The 15,234-nt window shown below is 38.8% G+C and overlaps 1 protein-coding gene across 1 annotated transcript; it reads left to right on the forward strand.

Annotated features, from left to right (window-relative positions):
* The first annotated feature begins 1,482 nt into the window (after positions 1–1,482).
* On the forward strand, positions 1,483–14,559 carry LOC122661045 (UDP-N-acetylglucosamine transferase subunit ALG13 homolog). Its single transcript, XM_043856348.1, has 3 exons — positions 1,483–1,724; positions 12,587–12,686; positions 14,138–14,559. The coding sequence occupies exons 1-3, from the start codon at positions 1,545–1,547 to the stop codon at positions 14,392–14,394; spliced, it is 537 nt and encodes a 178-aa protein (XP_043712283.1). The 5' UTR covers positions 1,483–1,544; the 3' UTR covers positions 14,395–14,559.
* Positions 14,560–15,234: the final 675 nt, after the last annotated feature.

The following is a 15,234-nucleotide window of genomic DNA, read 5'->3' on the forward strand; positions in this document are numbered from 1 at the left end:
ACTTTAATTAGTGGGGGTCCTCTCCCACGATTTCTATTAATAAGGGCCTAAGGACCAAAATTCTAATACAATTTAAAATCCTCTCTCTTCCAAAATCGTGGAAGGAGTGTGACTTAATGAAATATCTCAAAGTTAAAAGTCCTAACTACCCATATTAACTTAAAACACTTAAAACTCTTAAACTAAGAAGATTCCTCATCAACCAATAGGATATAAGATCCTAATAGCCAATAGGAACACTTCACTTAAATTGAACCAATTGGATGCAACCAATTTGAACCGGTTCAATTAATAACTTAAAAATAAAACTAAGTATAGAACTGAAAAAAACTAAGTTTAAGACTCTACTATGACTCCTACTATGACCCTATGCTTAGGGTCTCGAGGAGGCTTGGATCTACATGACACTGTTTTAGTCTTAAACTTGGGTCTTCTAGAAGGATTTCCATCAAGGCAATATGGACTGTGGCACTGTTCATGTGAGCAGTAATTCCTGACTCTTCTCTTCTTCATGCTTCGATCTACATCATTGTGTTCATGGGGTTATAAGATTATAAAAATTTATATCTCTGGTAGCTACTGCAATGAGGTTTTGACATTTGCGCGGCTAGCTTGGAGAGTCTGGTAAGGTTAGAGTCAGTTAAGGTAGAGGCTCTTATTGAGGTCATGTTAATATGTCTCATCTCTCATCTGGTCTGCTTGTTTTATTTTTGCTTGATCAGGTTGAAGTCACCATTATGTAATTCTCTAATCTTTCCCTTTTGCTCTAATTTGTAATCTATATGTAATTCTATGTGCAAGGGTGTAATTACTTGTCTTCTTGATCGTAGTGTACCCTTTTGTGTGTTGTGGTGTAATCTTTGCAAAGCATGTGGTGGTGGTTTTGGTGTGAAAATGAAATGTTGATAAGAATAAGAAGGTGGAATGAGAATGGGCCAGTGGGAAATGGATGATGGTATTAGTTGGACTGAATGTTATGATTTTGAATTTTTATTATACTTTGTGATTAATGGAACAAATGGTTTTCCAATTTTTATATCACTTGTATATTATGGACATACGATATTTGATTGTTAATGTGAAACATGTACCACAAATATTAAAAAATAATTTCCAAAATTTTTGCCTGAAAATTTTTGTTCCGATAAATGAATAATTCCTGAATCTGATCCTGAATTTTATTTTTCCCTTTTTTTTCTACCAAAATTTTAAATTAACAAAACAAATGTTCTGAATAACTCTCCGTCGGAATAATTCCCGAGTCCAAATTTGCTAACTATGGTCATGACTCATGAGTGGCATAAATGTGAATTTTAGTTTGTTAGTTTGATCCATTGGTTACTTTTTCTTTACTGGTTTGCATAATCCCTGCTATGGACTTATGGGATGATTTTCTTTCTTCTTTATTACAAGTTAGCAAAGTTCTATTACTGTTCAGAATTTGATGATCCTGTTCATTCTTTGGAACATATGGTGTTGAGTGTGTTTTTTTTTTGTAAAACATGGGCAGTATTTTGTATTTGAAAAGATCCATTCAACAATAAATGGGAGAAGCTAATGGCAGTGAAAAGGAGACAAGGATAGTTTTTGTGACTGTGGGCACAACTTGTTTCGATGCTCTTGTTAGAGCAGTTGACTCCGAGGAAGTTAAAGAACAGTTGTTAAAGAATGGATATACCCAGCTTCTCATTCAAATGGGTCGTGGATCGTATGTACCAACAAAGGTACTTTTTTGGATTTTTCTTCTCTTCTTCTTGTTTTTTTTTTATGCCTTGCATTCTCCCTCTCCCAACCCTTGTTAGGGACTAGTAGTTTCCAAACTAAAATACACATATGAAAGAGAGAGAGATCCCTCGCCCAACCCTTGTTAGAGACTAATAGTTTCCAAACTAGAATACACATATGAGGGTTGTTCCAAGGGTTTTAACAGTACCCATGAACAGCGATTCTAGCAGAAAGAGAGAGAGAGAGAGAGAAAGGAGAGGCACCAACCTCCACTTCAAAATTAAACTAAATATTTACTTATTCCATTATCAATTCATTGCATTCCATAGCGTATCAGACCACTAATTTATAGATTAATTAACCCCTCAACTTTCTATTCTTATCACAACTCAGAAATTAGAAACAGTCTTAAATTCCTAAACTTGAGAACCCATTAATCTGAAAATAGAAACTATTCCAAAATAGAAACAAATAAGAAAAAAGGATGCTAACTAAAATAGCCTGACCTAACATTAAGACACAAAATACTTAATTAATAAGGACTCAGTCTTGACTAAATCAACTTACTTAACAGTACATGAGACTCGCACAATCTTTTCTATATACTTAATCCCGTATACCCCCTTAAATCCTAACTTTTAGGCTTATAAAAGAGGTCCATTACATTGATAAACAAAGAAAGATCCTAACTTTCAGCCAGTGTCCCATACAATTATTGTTGTGATTTATGTCTTGCCAATGCACATATTACCTCATTTTTGTCTTACTACGACACTAATCACCACCTCTTGCTGCTTCCAAAGATTATAGTGAAGCAATTTTAGGGAGAAGAATGTTAACTGGGCGCGTGCGTGCGCTGCCCCTACGCCCAGACACAAGGGCACGCGAAATGACCGCCGCACCCCCATGGAAAGACGGAATTTCCTGGGGGCACAGTGGTCATTTTGCGTGCCCCTGTGTCTGGGTCCAGGGCCAGCGCACCTCACACGCCTAGGTAGTGTTCTCTTTCCCTTAATTTTATTATCTCTAATTGTTGTAAAAACACAAAGCTTCTCAATTGAGGTTATATCTCGCACTGGATTAGTTTATTGCTGGATTTATCCTTGTTGATTGATGGGATTGTTGGCTTGTCAATATGACAAAGGCCAGCCTTTATTTATAATGAGTAAAACCCTAATAGGGAGGATACACGAGAGTATAAGTACAGAAATATCCTTGGGAATATCCCTATAGACAGAACTACCCTTATACCCAAATCACAACACTCCCCCTCAAGTTGGTGCAGATATATCATGCATGCCCAACTTGCACACAATAGGATGAAATAATTTATTATTTAAACCCTTAGTAAAAACATCAGCTAATTGGTTCCTAGATGTAACAAAAGGAATATAGATAACTCCATTGTCTAATTTTTCTTTAATAAAGTGACGGTCAATCTCCACATGCTTTGTACGATCATGCTGAACTAGATTGTGAGCAATGTTGATGGCTGCTTTTAGTAACAACAATAGCTAATTGTGTTTCATTGGCAATGAAACACAAACTCCTAAGTCTTGTAGAAGACTCTTGAGCCATAACAACTCACAAATGCCATGAGCCATAGCACGAAATTCCGCTTCAATGCTATATCAAGCAACAACAACCTGCTTCTTGCTGCGCCACGTAACAAGGTTACCACCTACAAAGGTTTCATAACTAGTAGTTGACCAACGATCATCAAGGGATCCTGCTCAATCTGCATCAGTAAATTGCAACACGAAGATGTTCATGAGGAGAATACTTAAGACCCCTTTTCCTGGAGGAGACTTCAAATAGCACAGGATACGAAACACAACTTCCAAGTGTGTGGAGTAAGGGTCATGTATATACTGGTTGACTAGACAATGTCAGCCTGAGTATGGCAAAGGTAAATGAGTTTGCCAACTAACCTCTGATATCGACCCCGATCAACGGGTTCACCATCCTTACATGAGAGATGACCATTAAGCTTCAATAGGAGTCTCAGATGGGCGACAACCTAACATCCCTGTTTCAGCGAGAAGGTCAAGAGTTGAGAAAGGAAGATACCCTGATGCAGATTCATCACCAAACTAGGCTTTTTTGCTTAGGAATAAGTGTAGGGTTGGGTTATATACATGTTGGGCTTTTGATCCCATGGATTTTCTATGTAATGAGTCACTTTTATGGACCTAATGTGTGGGTAATAGGATTGCATATGGGATTAGTTGTTTTAGTTCCATACTTAGTTTTATTTTGGTGTTTTTGTTCATAAATTGAACCGGTTCAACCACTGGTTCAGTTTAAGTGATTTTAATAGTTTTCTTTTAAATGTTTAGTGGGGTTGGATTAGAACTCTGTTTTGAGTCTATTTCAGTTTCCTAGTCAGTTTAAGTTACCTAATGGGTTAAGGATTGGGTTAGGCCTTTCCTTTTTAGTGTAGGAGTTTATATAAGGTTGTAAGGGAGGTAAGTATTGAACACGTATTTTGATAATGAAAAGGTTTTATTTTTCTCTCTTCCATTGAAGATTTGTCTTGTGTTTGATCAAGTCTAGTGGGATTGGTGTTTGATCCGATTGACACCTTGCGGTGGGAAGCCCGGGTGGTTCGTTGAAGGAATTAGTGTTTGATCCGATTGACACCTTCCGGTGGGAAACCCAGGTGGCTTATTTTGGTTCTCTTTTGAAGCTCTCTTCAAGTTCTAGTTCAAGTTCGAGTTTTTATTCAAGGATCTTCAACCATTCAAGATGCTGCCCAAGAAATTTTGCAACTACAGTGAGTTGAATCATCCCCAACCTCAACCTTTCTTCTTCTTAATCCTCTAAACCACCAAACCCTAGTATTCCCTCCATCTCTAAACCTTTCTTCCATAACCTAAATTATGGCCAAACCAATTCAACCATAAAAACCCTTCCAATTTTGGATCGAATTCTCCCCTCACCCTAAGGGGAACTCGATCCAAGCCCCAACCCTAGTTGACCACTTTAAACCGTAGATTCCCTGATTTGCTTCTTTTAAAAAACCCATAACCCTAATCAAACCTAGCTGCTGATTCATTCTAGCATACTTCCCACCATTAAAACTTAACATAACCTTTATTAGAAGTCTCCCCTACATCAACTTAGCATAACCCTACCATCAAACCCTAGCCCTAATTTAACCAAAAAGGTCTATTTTAGCCTAGCCGATTTATTGCTCATAGAAGATTTACTACCACTGTGCCACTCACTCCAAGTCTAAAAGGTAGCAAGATGAAGCCACCACCACTACCACTGTGCCACTCCAATCGTCACCTCCTGATCCAAGTTGTCCTACACAGTTTCCATTTGGTGAGTCTTCTCCTATTTCTAATCCTACACTTGATTTACTTATTGCCATCCGTAAACCTGTTATAACTTGCACTCTACACCCTATTTCTAATGTTGTCTCTTATGAGTCTCTTTCACCTTCTTTTCATGCTTTCGTTTCCTCCTTGTCAGCTATTTCTATTCCCAAGCACTAGCAGGAAGCTTTGGCTGATAAATTGGAATGCTGCTATGGTGGAAGAGATGAAGGTACTTGGGAAAAATGAGACATGGAACTTAGTCACTCTTCCTCCGGGGAAGAAACCTGTGGGATGCAAATGGGTGTTCATTGTGAAGCAGAAGATGGATGGTACTATTGACAGATACAAGGCTCGATTGGTTGCCAAGGGCTTCACCTAAACATTTGGCATTGATTACCAGGAGACCTTTGCTCCTGTAGCCAAGTTAAATATTGTTCGAGTGATTCTCTCATGTGCAGTTAACTTGGGATGGGAGTTGAAGCAACTGGATGTGAAAAATGCATTTCTGCATGGGGAACTTGAAGAGGAAGTATACATAAATGTCCCTTTTGGATTCTCTAGTCCGAAAACTCATGGCAAGGTATGCAAAGTAAAACGAGCATTGTATGAGTTGAAGCAATCACCTCGAGCATGGTTTGGGCGCTTTCATAAAGCCCTGATGTCTGTGGGTTACAAACAAAGTAATTTTGATCATACTTTGTTCATCAAGAAGAATGGTGAGCTGATTACTGTTCTTATTGTATATGTCGATGACATCGTGGTTACAGGAAGTGATATTAGTGAAATAGCTCAGTTGAAGACTTTCCTTGGCATAAAATTTGAGATTAAAGATCTGGGAAAGCTACGGTACTTCAGGCTGCACAATCAGATTGAGGTATCTTCCTTTCTCAACGGAAGTATACACTCGACCTTTTGTCTAACACTAGGATGTTAAGGTGCAAACCTGCATATATCCCCCTTGAAGCAAATTTTCATCTCAAGCAAAAGGATGGTGAACTTGTGGATAAAGGGGGTTATTAGAGATTAGTTGGGAGATTGATTTATCTCTCTCATACTAGGGCAAACACTGCATTTTCTGTTAGTATGGTCAGTCAATACATGCCTGATCCTTACTTTGGACACTTGGAAGCTGTTTATAGGATCTTGAGGTACCTGAAGTTTGCTCCTAGTCGAGGGGTTCTTTTTTCTTCTCATGATCATCTGCGCATCGAAGCTTACACTAATGCTGATTGGGTTGGTTCTCCTAATGACAGATGTTCCACCTCCGGATACTGTACTGTGGTTGGTGGAAACCTCGTTACTTGGCACAGCAAGAAGCAGACAATGGTGCTCATTCTAGTGCAGAGGTTGAGTTTAGGGCTATGGCCCACGGTATTTGTGAACTTTTCTGGCTTCAGGGTCGGTCATTAGTATTGCACACAACCCTTTTCAATATGATTGGACAAAGTATATTGAGATTGATCGTCACTTCTTCAAGGAGAAGTTAGAACAAGGCATCATTTGTGTCCCTCTTATCACATTCTCAGAGTAGCTGGCAGATGTTGATGTAGAGCATCCTTCAGATCCAACAACCAGCCCATCAAAAAAGGCCCAGTCCAAGCCCACAGCCCAGCAGCAGCCGAAGGCCCAGACTAGTTCCAGCAGGTTCAAGTTTCAGTCCAAGATCAAGACCAGTCCAAGCCTGGACTGAATTCAAGACTGGCCTTTACAGCCCAAACCGTGGACTTCTTGGGGTAGTTAAGTTTGGCCCCAAAAGTAGGGGTGTCAATAATGCCCGGCTGGTCCGAACTCGCCCGAACCCGCCCTGAGCCTGCCCGGACCCGACCCTGATCTGCCAGCCCAAAGGGCGGGTCAGGGTTGAGATTTTGGCTGACCCTGGCAGGGTCGGGTTGGGTTGGGAATAAGACCCCGGGCCTAGCCCGGCCCGGCCCTAGCCCGGCCCGGCCCGGCCCTAGCCCGGCCCGGCCCGGCCCCGACCCTGAATTAGTTATAAGCATTTATATTGCTGAAAATACCAAAATGCCCATAAGAGTGATAACCCTAATCCCATATTCCCTTTTCGTTTTCACAATTTCACCCTTCATTCTTCTTCTTCATCCACGAGAAACTGAGAAAGCCGCCGCTCGACTACGACGACTAGCAGCCTTCTTCTTCCTCGGTTCCTCCTTCCCAGATTCGCATCAAGGTATGTTCTAATGTTCATCACTTCATTTTTATTTGGGCCTTTCCCCATCCTCGCAATACTGCTGCTAGTACTTCATATGGGGTGGTCTTCGTGTGTTTGTGTGGACTCAGATCTGAAAATGCATCTCTTTTGATCAGCTTCTGTGTTTAGTGTTTTTTAAATCTTTGAATGCATGTTCTCTGTGATCTATTTGTCTTGATCAATTCCTTGATTAGCTTTAGACTTGGGATAACAATTGTTTGTTTGTTTGTTTACCTGAACATCTAGCTAATAGATTCCAATGACCTTCACCATGATGAGAAATGTAATGGATGAGAAGAGTGTCTTCTTCACTATCTTCTACACCATAACTGGATCCACTCTTGGATGGAGAAGACATAGCAGCAACTCTCATTTGAGAGAAACCCACAAACTTAAAAGAAAGATTACAAACACAAAAGGGCTCAATATAGTTGAATTGAAGCTATACAGCCAAATCAAGATTTATATAGTCCAACAATGAGTTCTAGCACTAGTAAAGAAGGTAACTTTCTTTTCAACACAAGTAGCCTAAGAAAAGTAAAACCCACTGTAGATTTGATTTATTTTCCACATATATAATTTTTTTTGCGTAAAAAACCAAATCAAATTGGAATTTCCCAAAAATGGTTTGGTCTGTTAACACAGTTTTCTATAGTTTTATTTCAATGCCACCAAGGTCCCCTGTCTAGATAATTTCTTAATAACCCAGAAGAGTCAAAAGCTCTGGTGGCTGTTGAATGAATGATCCTCATTAAAACTTTTGACCAAAAGCTAAAGAATGAGGTTTGATCAAGTCCCTCTCTCCCTCTCTCTCCTTCCTTCGTATTCTTCTTTAAAGAGTTTTTCAGGTTTTTTTTAGATATATTCTTTGATATATATATCAATCAGGGTCAAGACAGGGTCAAAATAGGGTCAAGACAGGGTCAATCAGGGCCAACCCGACCCTGCCGACCCTATCAGGGTCGGGTCAGGGAAAACCCTGGCAGGGTCGGGTCAAGGTTGAGGGTTTCTTGGCCCTGCCAGGGTTGGGTCAGGGTCAGGGTTTAGGCAGGCCCGGCCCAACCCGACCCATTGACACCCCTACCCAAAAGACTAGAATTTGTTCTTGTGTCTTTTAAAATTCCTAGACACCATTTAGTGTTTATATTTAGTTGTTTTTTAGTTAGGTGTCTTTTTATATTACTAGGTAGATTTAATATTTTCCTTATTTGTAGTTCCAAAGTCTTGGAACAAGTTTATATTATTTCTTGGGGTTATTTTCTATGTATTGGGGTTAATTTCTAGGTGTTGGAATCCCACTAAGTTTTGGAATTCCAACAGTTCATTTAATGTTTAGTGCATGTATCCAAGAGGTAGTTTCACCTCTTCCTCCCCTATAAATACTAAAATCGTGGAGGCTGTTTCAGCAGCCAGAATTAAAGAAAAAATATTTGTCCTCTTCTCTTTGAAGAGTGCTTGTGAGTTTATCAAGCTTTGCTTGGGTGGGAGTCCTAAAGCGTGGCCTAGGTGGGACTCCTATGGCTGAGACACTAGTGGGACTCTAGTTGTCTAAAACTATCTTATTTGTTTTTAACATTATCAAGTTCCATTCATCATTAACCATTCACCAAGTAAGTTAATCATCTTCATCAAAACCTGTCTTTCATTCCCCTCTCATCTGCTACCTTTTCTCTCCATCAAACCCCCTAACCGTGGCCCTTTTCTTTACCTTCCATTGAACCAGAATCGACCCTGGCAGTAGACTTTTCTTGTCTACATCAGATGTGTTCACTAAAGGCTTATCTAGTAAAGTTTTTCATCCAATTATTTCCAAGTTGGGCATGATTGGCATCTATGCACCGCATGATTGACATCTATGCACCAACTTGAGGGGGAGTGTTGTAATTTGGGCACAGGGGTAATTTTGTCTTACTTTATCCCTTAGGGGTATTCTTGTACTTGTACCTATTCTAGAACATTATCTAGTCTATTAAATAAAGTAGGCTGTGGACATATGTCACAAGCCATTATTCCCCCCAATCAACAAGAACCTATCTCAAGTTGTAGGCTTCTCACCCCAGCTGTTTCTCATAGACCTCATGCGCAAGGCAACTCAATCTTATTCCAAAATCCCAAATCATATCTGGCCAAAGAGCCTTACATTGTATTTATAATAACTGAAACAAAATCCTAGTATGAATAGGAAACTATATTAGCTAAGTATACTAATTACAAAAAAGAGCAGCCCAATGCACGAGGCTCCCGCTACTGCAGGGTCTGGGAGGGGCAAATGTACGTAGCCTTACCCTCTGTTATGCAGGAGAGGCTGTTTCCAAGTTCTGAACCCACAACCAACAGGTTGCAATAGCACAACTTAACAAATAGCTATTACTAATTACAATTGATATAAAAATTAGAAATAAACAAGCTATCCTAGTGGAACTAGGACTCAATGAAAGCAACTAAAACTGTAAAGATTAAACCCCACAAGTTAGCTAGTCCATCCATGGCTGGCTAGCTCGATACTCCCCATGAACCTGGTCCACTTTGTGACTAGGTTCTTGCTGGTTCGAGTGGTCCAATCTACATCACTCTGAAATTAACCACACTAAACAGCCTCACTGTTTCCCATCAGAGCTGAGCTTCTGTCATTGAAGATGGGATTACAGGTTGCCTTGAGGGAAGGCTTTCACAACATGAATGAGGAGGGTGATTCAACTACCAAATTGCTTAGACTGCATCTGGTGTAGAGGGTCCCTGGAGGTTCATTCATGTCTTGAAATGCATTAAGAATCTGGTTACTCAAAAGAAATGCTTGTTCAGATGGAAACCTAGATCCAGAAATGACAGCTGAATTTTCATCTAGGCAAGGAGTAGCAATGGTTGGTTGGGTTTCAGGGAATTCTATCCCTTTGCCACAATAGAGTGGGACTTCTCTTTTGTATTTTGTTATTGTTTGGGATTGGGCACTAGTGCACTACCCTTTTGTACTATGGGGCATTGTACTTCTCTGACTTTTTATTTATAAATTAATATATTCCTTTTGTTGCTTAAAAAAAAAAGGGAAAAAACAGTCTCACATTGTGGTTGAGCAAGCAAAAGAACCAATACTTGGCTCTTTTTGGGCTTTAAAATACTTCAGGTCGATAGCAAAAATAACCCTAAAGCATGCCTTGGGGCACTCGGATCCTTCTGATTTATCCAGGTTTTAAAACACTGTAATGTCAAAAGAGTTGACTAAGCAAAAAATCTGGAATCTATGGTTTGGAAAGGAGAATAGAGAAGAAGCAAAGAAAAAAGAGAAACTAGGAAAGAATTAGAGAGCACGCGTTTCAACCTCCCAAATTCATTAATTCCATATTGTGTATCTAGTGGACAATGATGCCATTAATAAGTAAAAAGATAGACATACTGATGGGTTTCTAGAAGCCTAAGGGAATAGGTTCAGATTTCCAATGAAACTAGAATCGCAGTGACAGGTTTAGAAACCAGAGTTGAAGAAATTTGATAACTAAGAATAAAAAACACAGATGGGCTTAAACTTCTGGTCGAAGGTCCAAAGTATTGCCAAAAATAAGTCCTTAAAAGTTGAGTCGAATCCAATGGTCTGATCCGGAGTTATAACAGTATCATGTTAGGAATAAGATTCTTTAAAACAGAAATTCAGAAGTGACTATCAGTGGCAGATCTGATGGGGTTCAAACCAGCAATTAAAGAATATTAAAACGCCAATAGATTTCAGCAAAATATTATAAGAATACTAAGTTGAAACAGAAAATCAAATTTGATCATAAAATAGAGCAGAACTAGAAATCAAACTTGAAATAGGACTTAAGAAAACAGCAACAGGATCGAATGAAACCATGGGGGTGTTTAGAATACTATACGATTTCTAAATCTGAAGTTCAATTTAAAAACTGAGATGTAAACAGTGAGAAACAGAAACTTCCAACAACTAGAACATGAAGAATAACTGAACAGAAAACCAGAAATTACTAATCTGAATCGGTGATGGATAGAGTAGAAGAATGGAGGAATTGAAGAACGAAGCATCCCATTCTTCTTCTTCATCGCTCTGATACCATGTAACAAACTCAACTAGAAAGCAAACCAGCATCTATGAAGAGAAGAGAAGGGAAGAGATGGGAGAGAAAGGGGAAGAACTTAGAAACAGAACTCAATACCTGAGTTGTTCCCCCCCCAAAGCTTTATTTATAGTAGAAAGAAATTACAAAGATAGATTCCTAATGCTACTAGGAATCAGAACTAGAAATTAGAAATAAACCTAGGACTAATCCTAATTATAATAGGAACCCCAAACATATATCTCGATTAGAGGGAATATCCCTTCTATCAAGTTACATAACAGACCCCTCGGTTAACAACATCAAAGCCCCTGTATTTGCAAAGTCCATTTATTTCACTCGCCCTCTTGAATTCCAGAAAAGGCCTCCCCCTTCTAGATTTATTTACCATTGAGTTCCTTATTCTTTTGTCATGCCCAAAAGGGCTCCAAAACTTCCATTTCTTCACCTTAGTGGGCCCATAGCGACCCAATTTAAGGGTTTGGAACCCGGATCACATCAGTGTGTGTTATGATGGCCGTGCAGGCATCCACCAAATAAACTAGTGAACTCCAAAAAGGGAGATCCTTTAATGAGGATTAAGATATTAGCTTGTTGAGACTGGGTTGAAAGGAGTGTGACAGGATGCAAGTTTTGGTGCTGAGGGAGAGCCTCCATTTCATCAAGTAGATTTATGGATTAACTCTACTTTCCTTACCGTAATAACCATTTCATGGTTAGATGTTAAGTAATGACCAAAAAGAAAATGTCAAAAGTATCTTCTTATCTCATTTTTTTAGTATAATTTTGTCTCTGTGGTGTTTTCTCAGAACTGCCCAATTGGCTCAAAATGATCTAGATTATCCATGTAACGAAAACCAGGTGGTTACTATTGGTTTTCATCTGTTTTTAAACATTTTCTGTGGTGATGTAGTAAAGCAGGCTAAGTGACAAATAATTGTTTTGACTGTTTCAACAGTCCATTTGGGTCTGGGTATGATGATACTGTGTTCCAGAATTGTCATTAGATGAACCACATATTTCTTTAGAAGAGAATTTCTGAACTGTGAAGTTTGATTTCTTACCTGCACCATGCTCTTCTTCCCGAAGAACCTTATTTTGCTGCTTTTTATATTGGTCCTTTCCAGTAAAGGCTTTCATGTAGTCCATTTCTTCCACTTTAAAACTTCTTTTTGTATGGTTGCACATCTCTCTCTCTCTCTCACACACACACACACACACACACAGTTGAATCAACTTTCCTGATTGTTTATCTTATGGTGCAGTCTTGTGGAGAAGATGGGTCCTTGGCTGTAGAGTACTTTACATTTTCTCCAAGCATTGTAGACCATCTAAGATCAGCATCTCTTGTGATCAGCCATGCAGGTAAGATATTAATACTTCGTAACTGCTTAAGAGATTGATATGATCGTATTTGTGTCCTGTTATATCTGATATACTACTGGACTGGTGTTGTATTGGTGTGAATATTTTAATTCAGTCCTAGTAACAGACAAATCAAGACTGGATACTCAAGTAAACTTGCTGTTTCACCTTTTGAATATTTGTTCTGTGCCTTTTTCTTTTTTAAATAACAAGGAAATTAAAGCATGAAACCAGAAGAAGTGGCGGTATTGAATGGGAACACCTGCAGTTACCCTTTCAATTTTTACATTGAGAGGGAGAGAGGAGAGCTGGTCGATTTGATCAGTGTCTTAAAGTTTCAGAATTAACAAGTAGTGCCCTCGTTTATTAGTTCCTTGTTGACTGAACTGGGGGGGGTGGGGTGAGGTGGGGTGGGGTGGGGTGGGAGGCAGAGGTAATGAATGGGAACACTTGAAGGTTAGCCTAGTAGTAATTTTTGGAACAGTGAAATTAATTTAATCAAATGATTCCACCATCTCAAATCTTAGAAAGCAGCTTTTATATATTTATTTATGTTAGTGCCTGCTTTAAAGAGTACCCATTTACAATTAACTTTCAAAATATAAAGGAGGCATCAAGCTGTATTCAGTATTATAAGTCTTTGTAGCCGGAATTTCAAAGGCTTTTGTACTATTTAATAATTTAATAGACAAAGTTTTCATTAAGCTACAAGTGTATATTCAAGGCTTCATTACATACCAGAAACCAGAGCTGCAAAAATTAGGAACTTGAGTCAGTCGACTACTTCAATACAAACCAATATCTTAGAAAAAATGGCTACACCAACTTTGTCTCTCACAATCAAACCTCAGGACCAGTTTGATCCTGAATAACTTTTCATGCCATTTGGAGCCTGAGTCAAATCTCAAGTTATTAGACCTCACTAGGCAAATTTTGATGGACTGATGGAAGGTATTCTGATTTTTTTGGGTCTATGCATCTGGTGGTTATACAGCATTTACATGCTTCATGGTTTCCCTCATTAACAGTGGTTTACAATCAAACCATTGCTATGCCTCATATTTGCAGTAGAAATTCAAGTGATATGGGTATCCTAATCCTCTTCAGACTGTAGAATACAAAGCAACCAGAGCTGCAAAAATTATGAACCTGAAGGATATGATATTTGCTGGTTCTAACTTCTAAATAGATCTAAGATGGTGATAAGTGCTCTTCATGTCATTGTTAAACCTCATCTGCTTAGATTAGACATGAGCATCTACCTTGAAAATTTAAGGATTGAGTTTCCAACTTTGTTATATACTAAGAAATAGTTGTCATATTCACCCAAAAAAAAAAAGAATTAGTTGTCATAATTGCACGAAGGCTTGACATTGATGCTGTATCAGTGTCAACAAATTAATGTTCCTCATTAGCACCTCATCAAGTAATTAGTTTTGGTGATGCTGCAGGGTCAGGAAGCATATTTGAGACACTAAGGCTGAGAAAACCATTAATCGTGGTAGTTAATGAGGATTTGATGGACAACCATCAGAGTGAGTTGGCTGAAGAACTTGCAAAGAGGAAACATCTACTTTGTGCTCGCCCTCAAATGCTCTACCAGACTATTGCAGGCATGATACTGGACTCTCTTGTTCCTTACCCACCAGGAGATGCTACCCCAGTTTCCAAGATCATAAACAGCTTTTTAGGATTCCATGATGATTAATCTATCTGCCAAGTAAATGTTGAGCAGAAATATCAAGTTGTGGCCTTGATTTGGTATATCAGCTGTCTTGTTTGAGCAGCAAATTGCATTATTTTTACCATCCATGATGCTGTAGTTTACTTTGACTTGAGCTTAAGAGGAGCTTAGAAGATCAGAACATTTAGTAAAGAACTGAATGCCCATTGATTTTTGATTTTTTTTTGATTGGGGGGGGGGGGGGGTTGTTCCTGGTGGATGAACCTATGCATATTCCTTAAGTAGAGATTTCTACACGAATCTCCCTTATCAAGGCTTCTACACAACGTTGTGTTTTTTTGCACTAAAATTATTAAGTGAAAATAATAACTATTTATAAATTTTATTTTAAAATTTTCATTTTTTTTCCATCAATTGAATTATTATTATTTTTCAGTTGGACATTGACTGAGTGAGAAAAAGAATCTAGCATCTGATGATTGTGGAGTCCTCCATGGGTGCCAAGAGTCAACAACAACTTTGCCTTATCCCAATTAAATGGGGTTGGCTACATGAATCTTTTCAAAAACAAAGTAGGGAAAACTGAGGTCCTCACAAAGGGAAATGAAAGTAAGAGCAAGAAGAATAAAAAATGAAAAAATGAGATGAGAAAAGTGAAATGAAAAATGAAACATAAAAGTAAGAGCAAAGAGGATAGCCTAGGAAATTAAGAAATCTCAGTTACATGGTGTCGACAATGTGGATCTTTGTCCTCCAATAGGTTCTATCTGAGGTCATACTTGGCATAAGACCCAAACTATGCATGTTATTCTTCACAACCTCACCTATGGTTATTTTAGCCCTTCCCCTAGCTAGCTCTTTTAG

This window comes from Telopea speciosissima, chromosome 5, assembly GCF_018873765.1.
Source record: "Telopea speciosissima isolate NSW1024214 ecotype Mountain lineage chromosome 5, Tspe_v1, whole genome shotgun sequence".
NCBI lineage: Eukaryota > Viridiplantae > Streptophyta > Magnoliopsida > Proteales > Proteaceae > Telopea > Telopea speciosissima.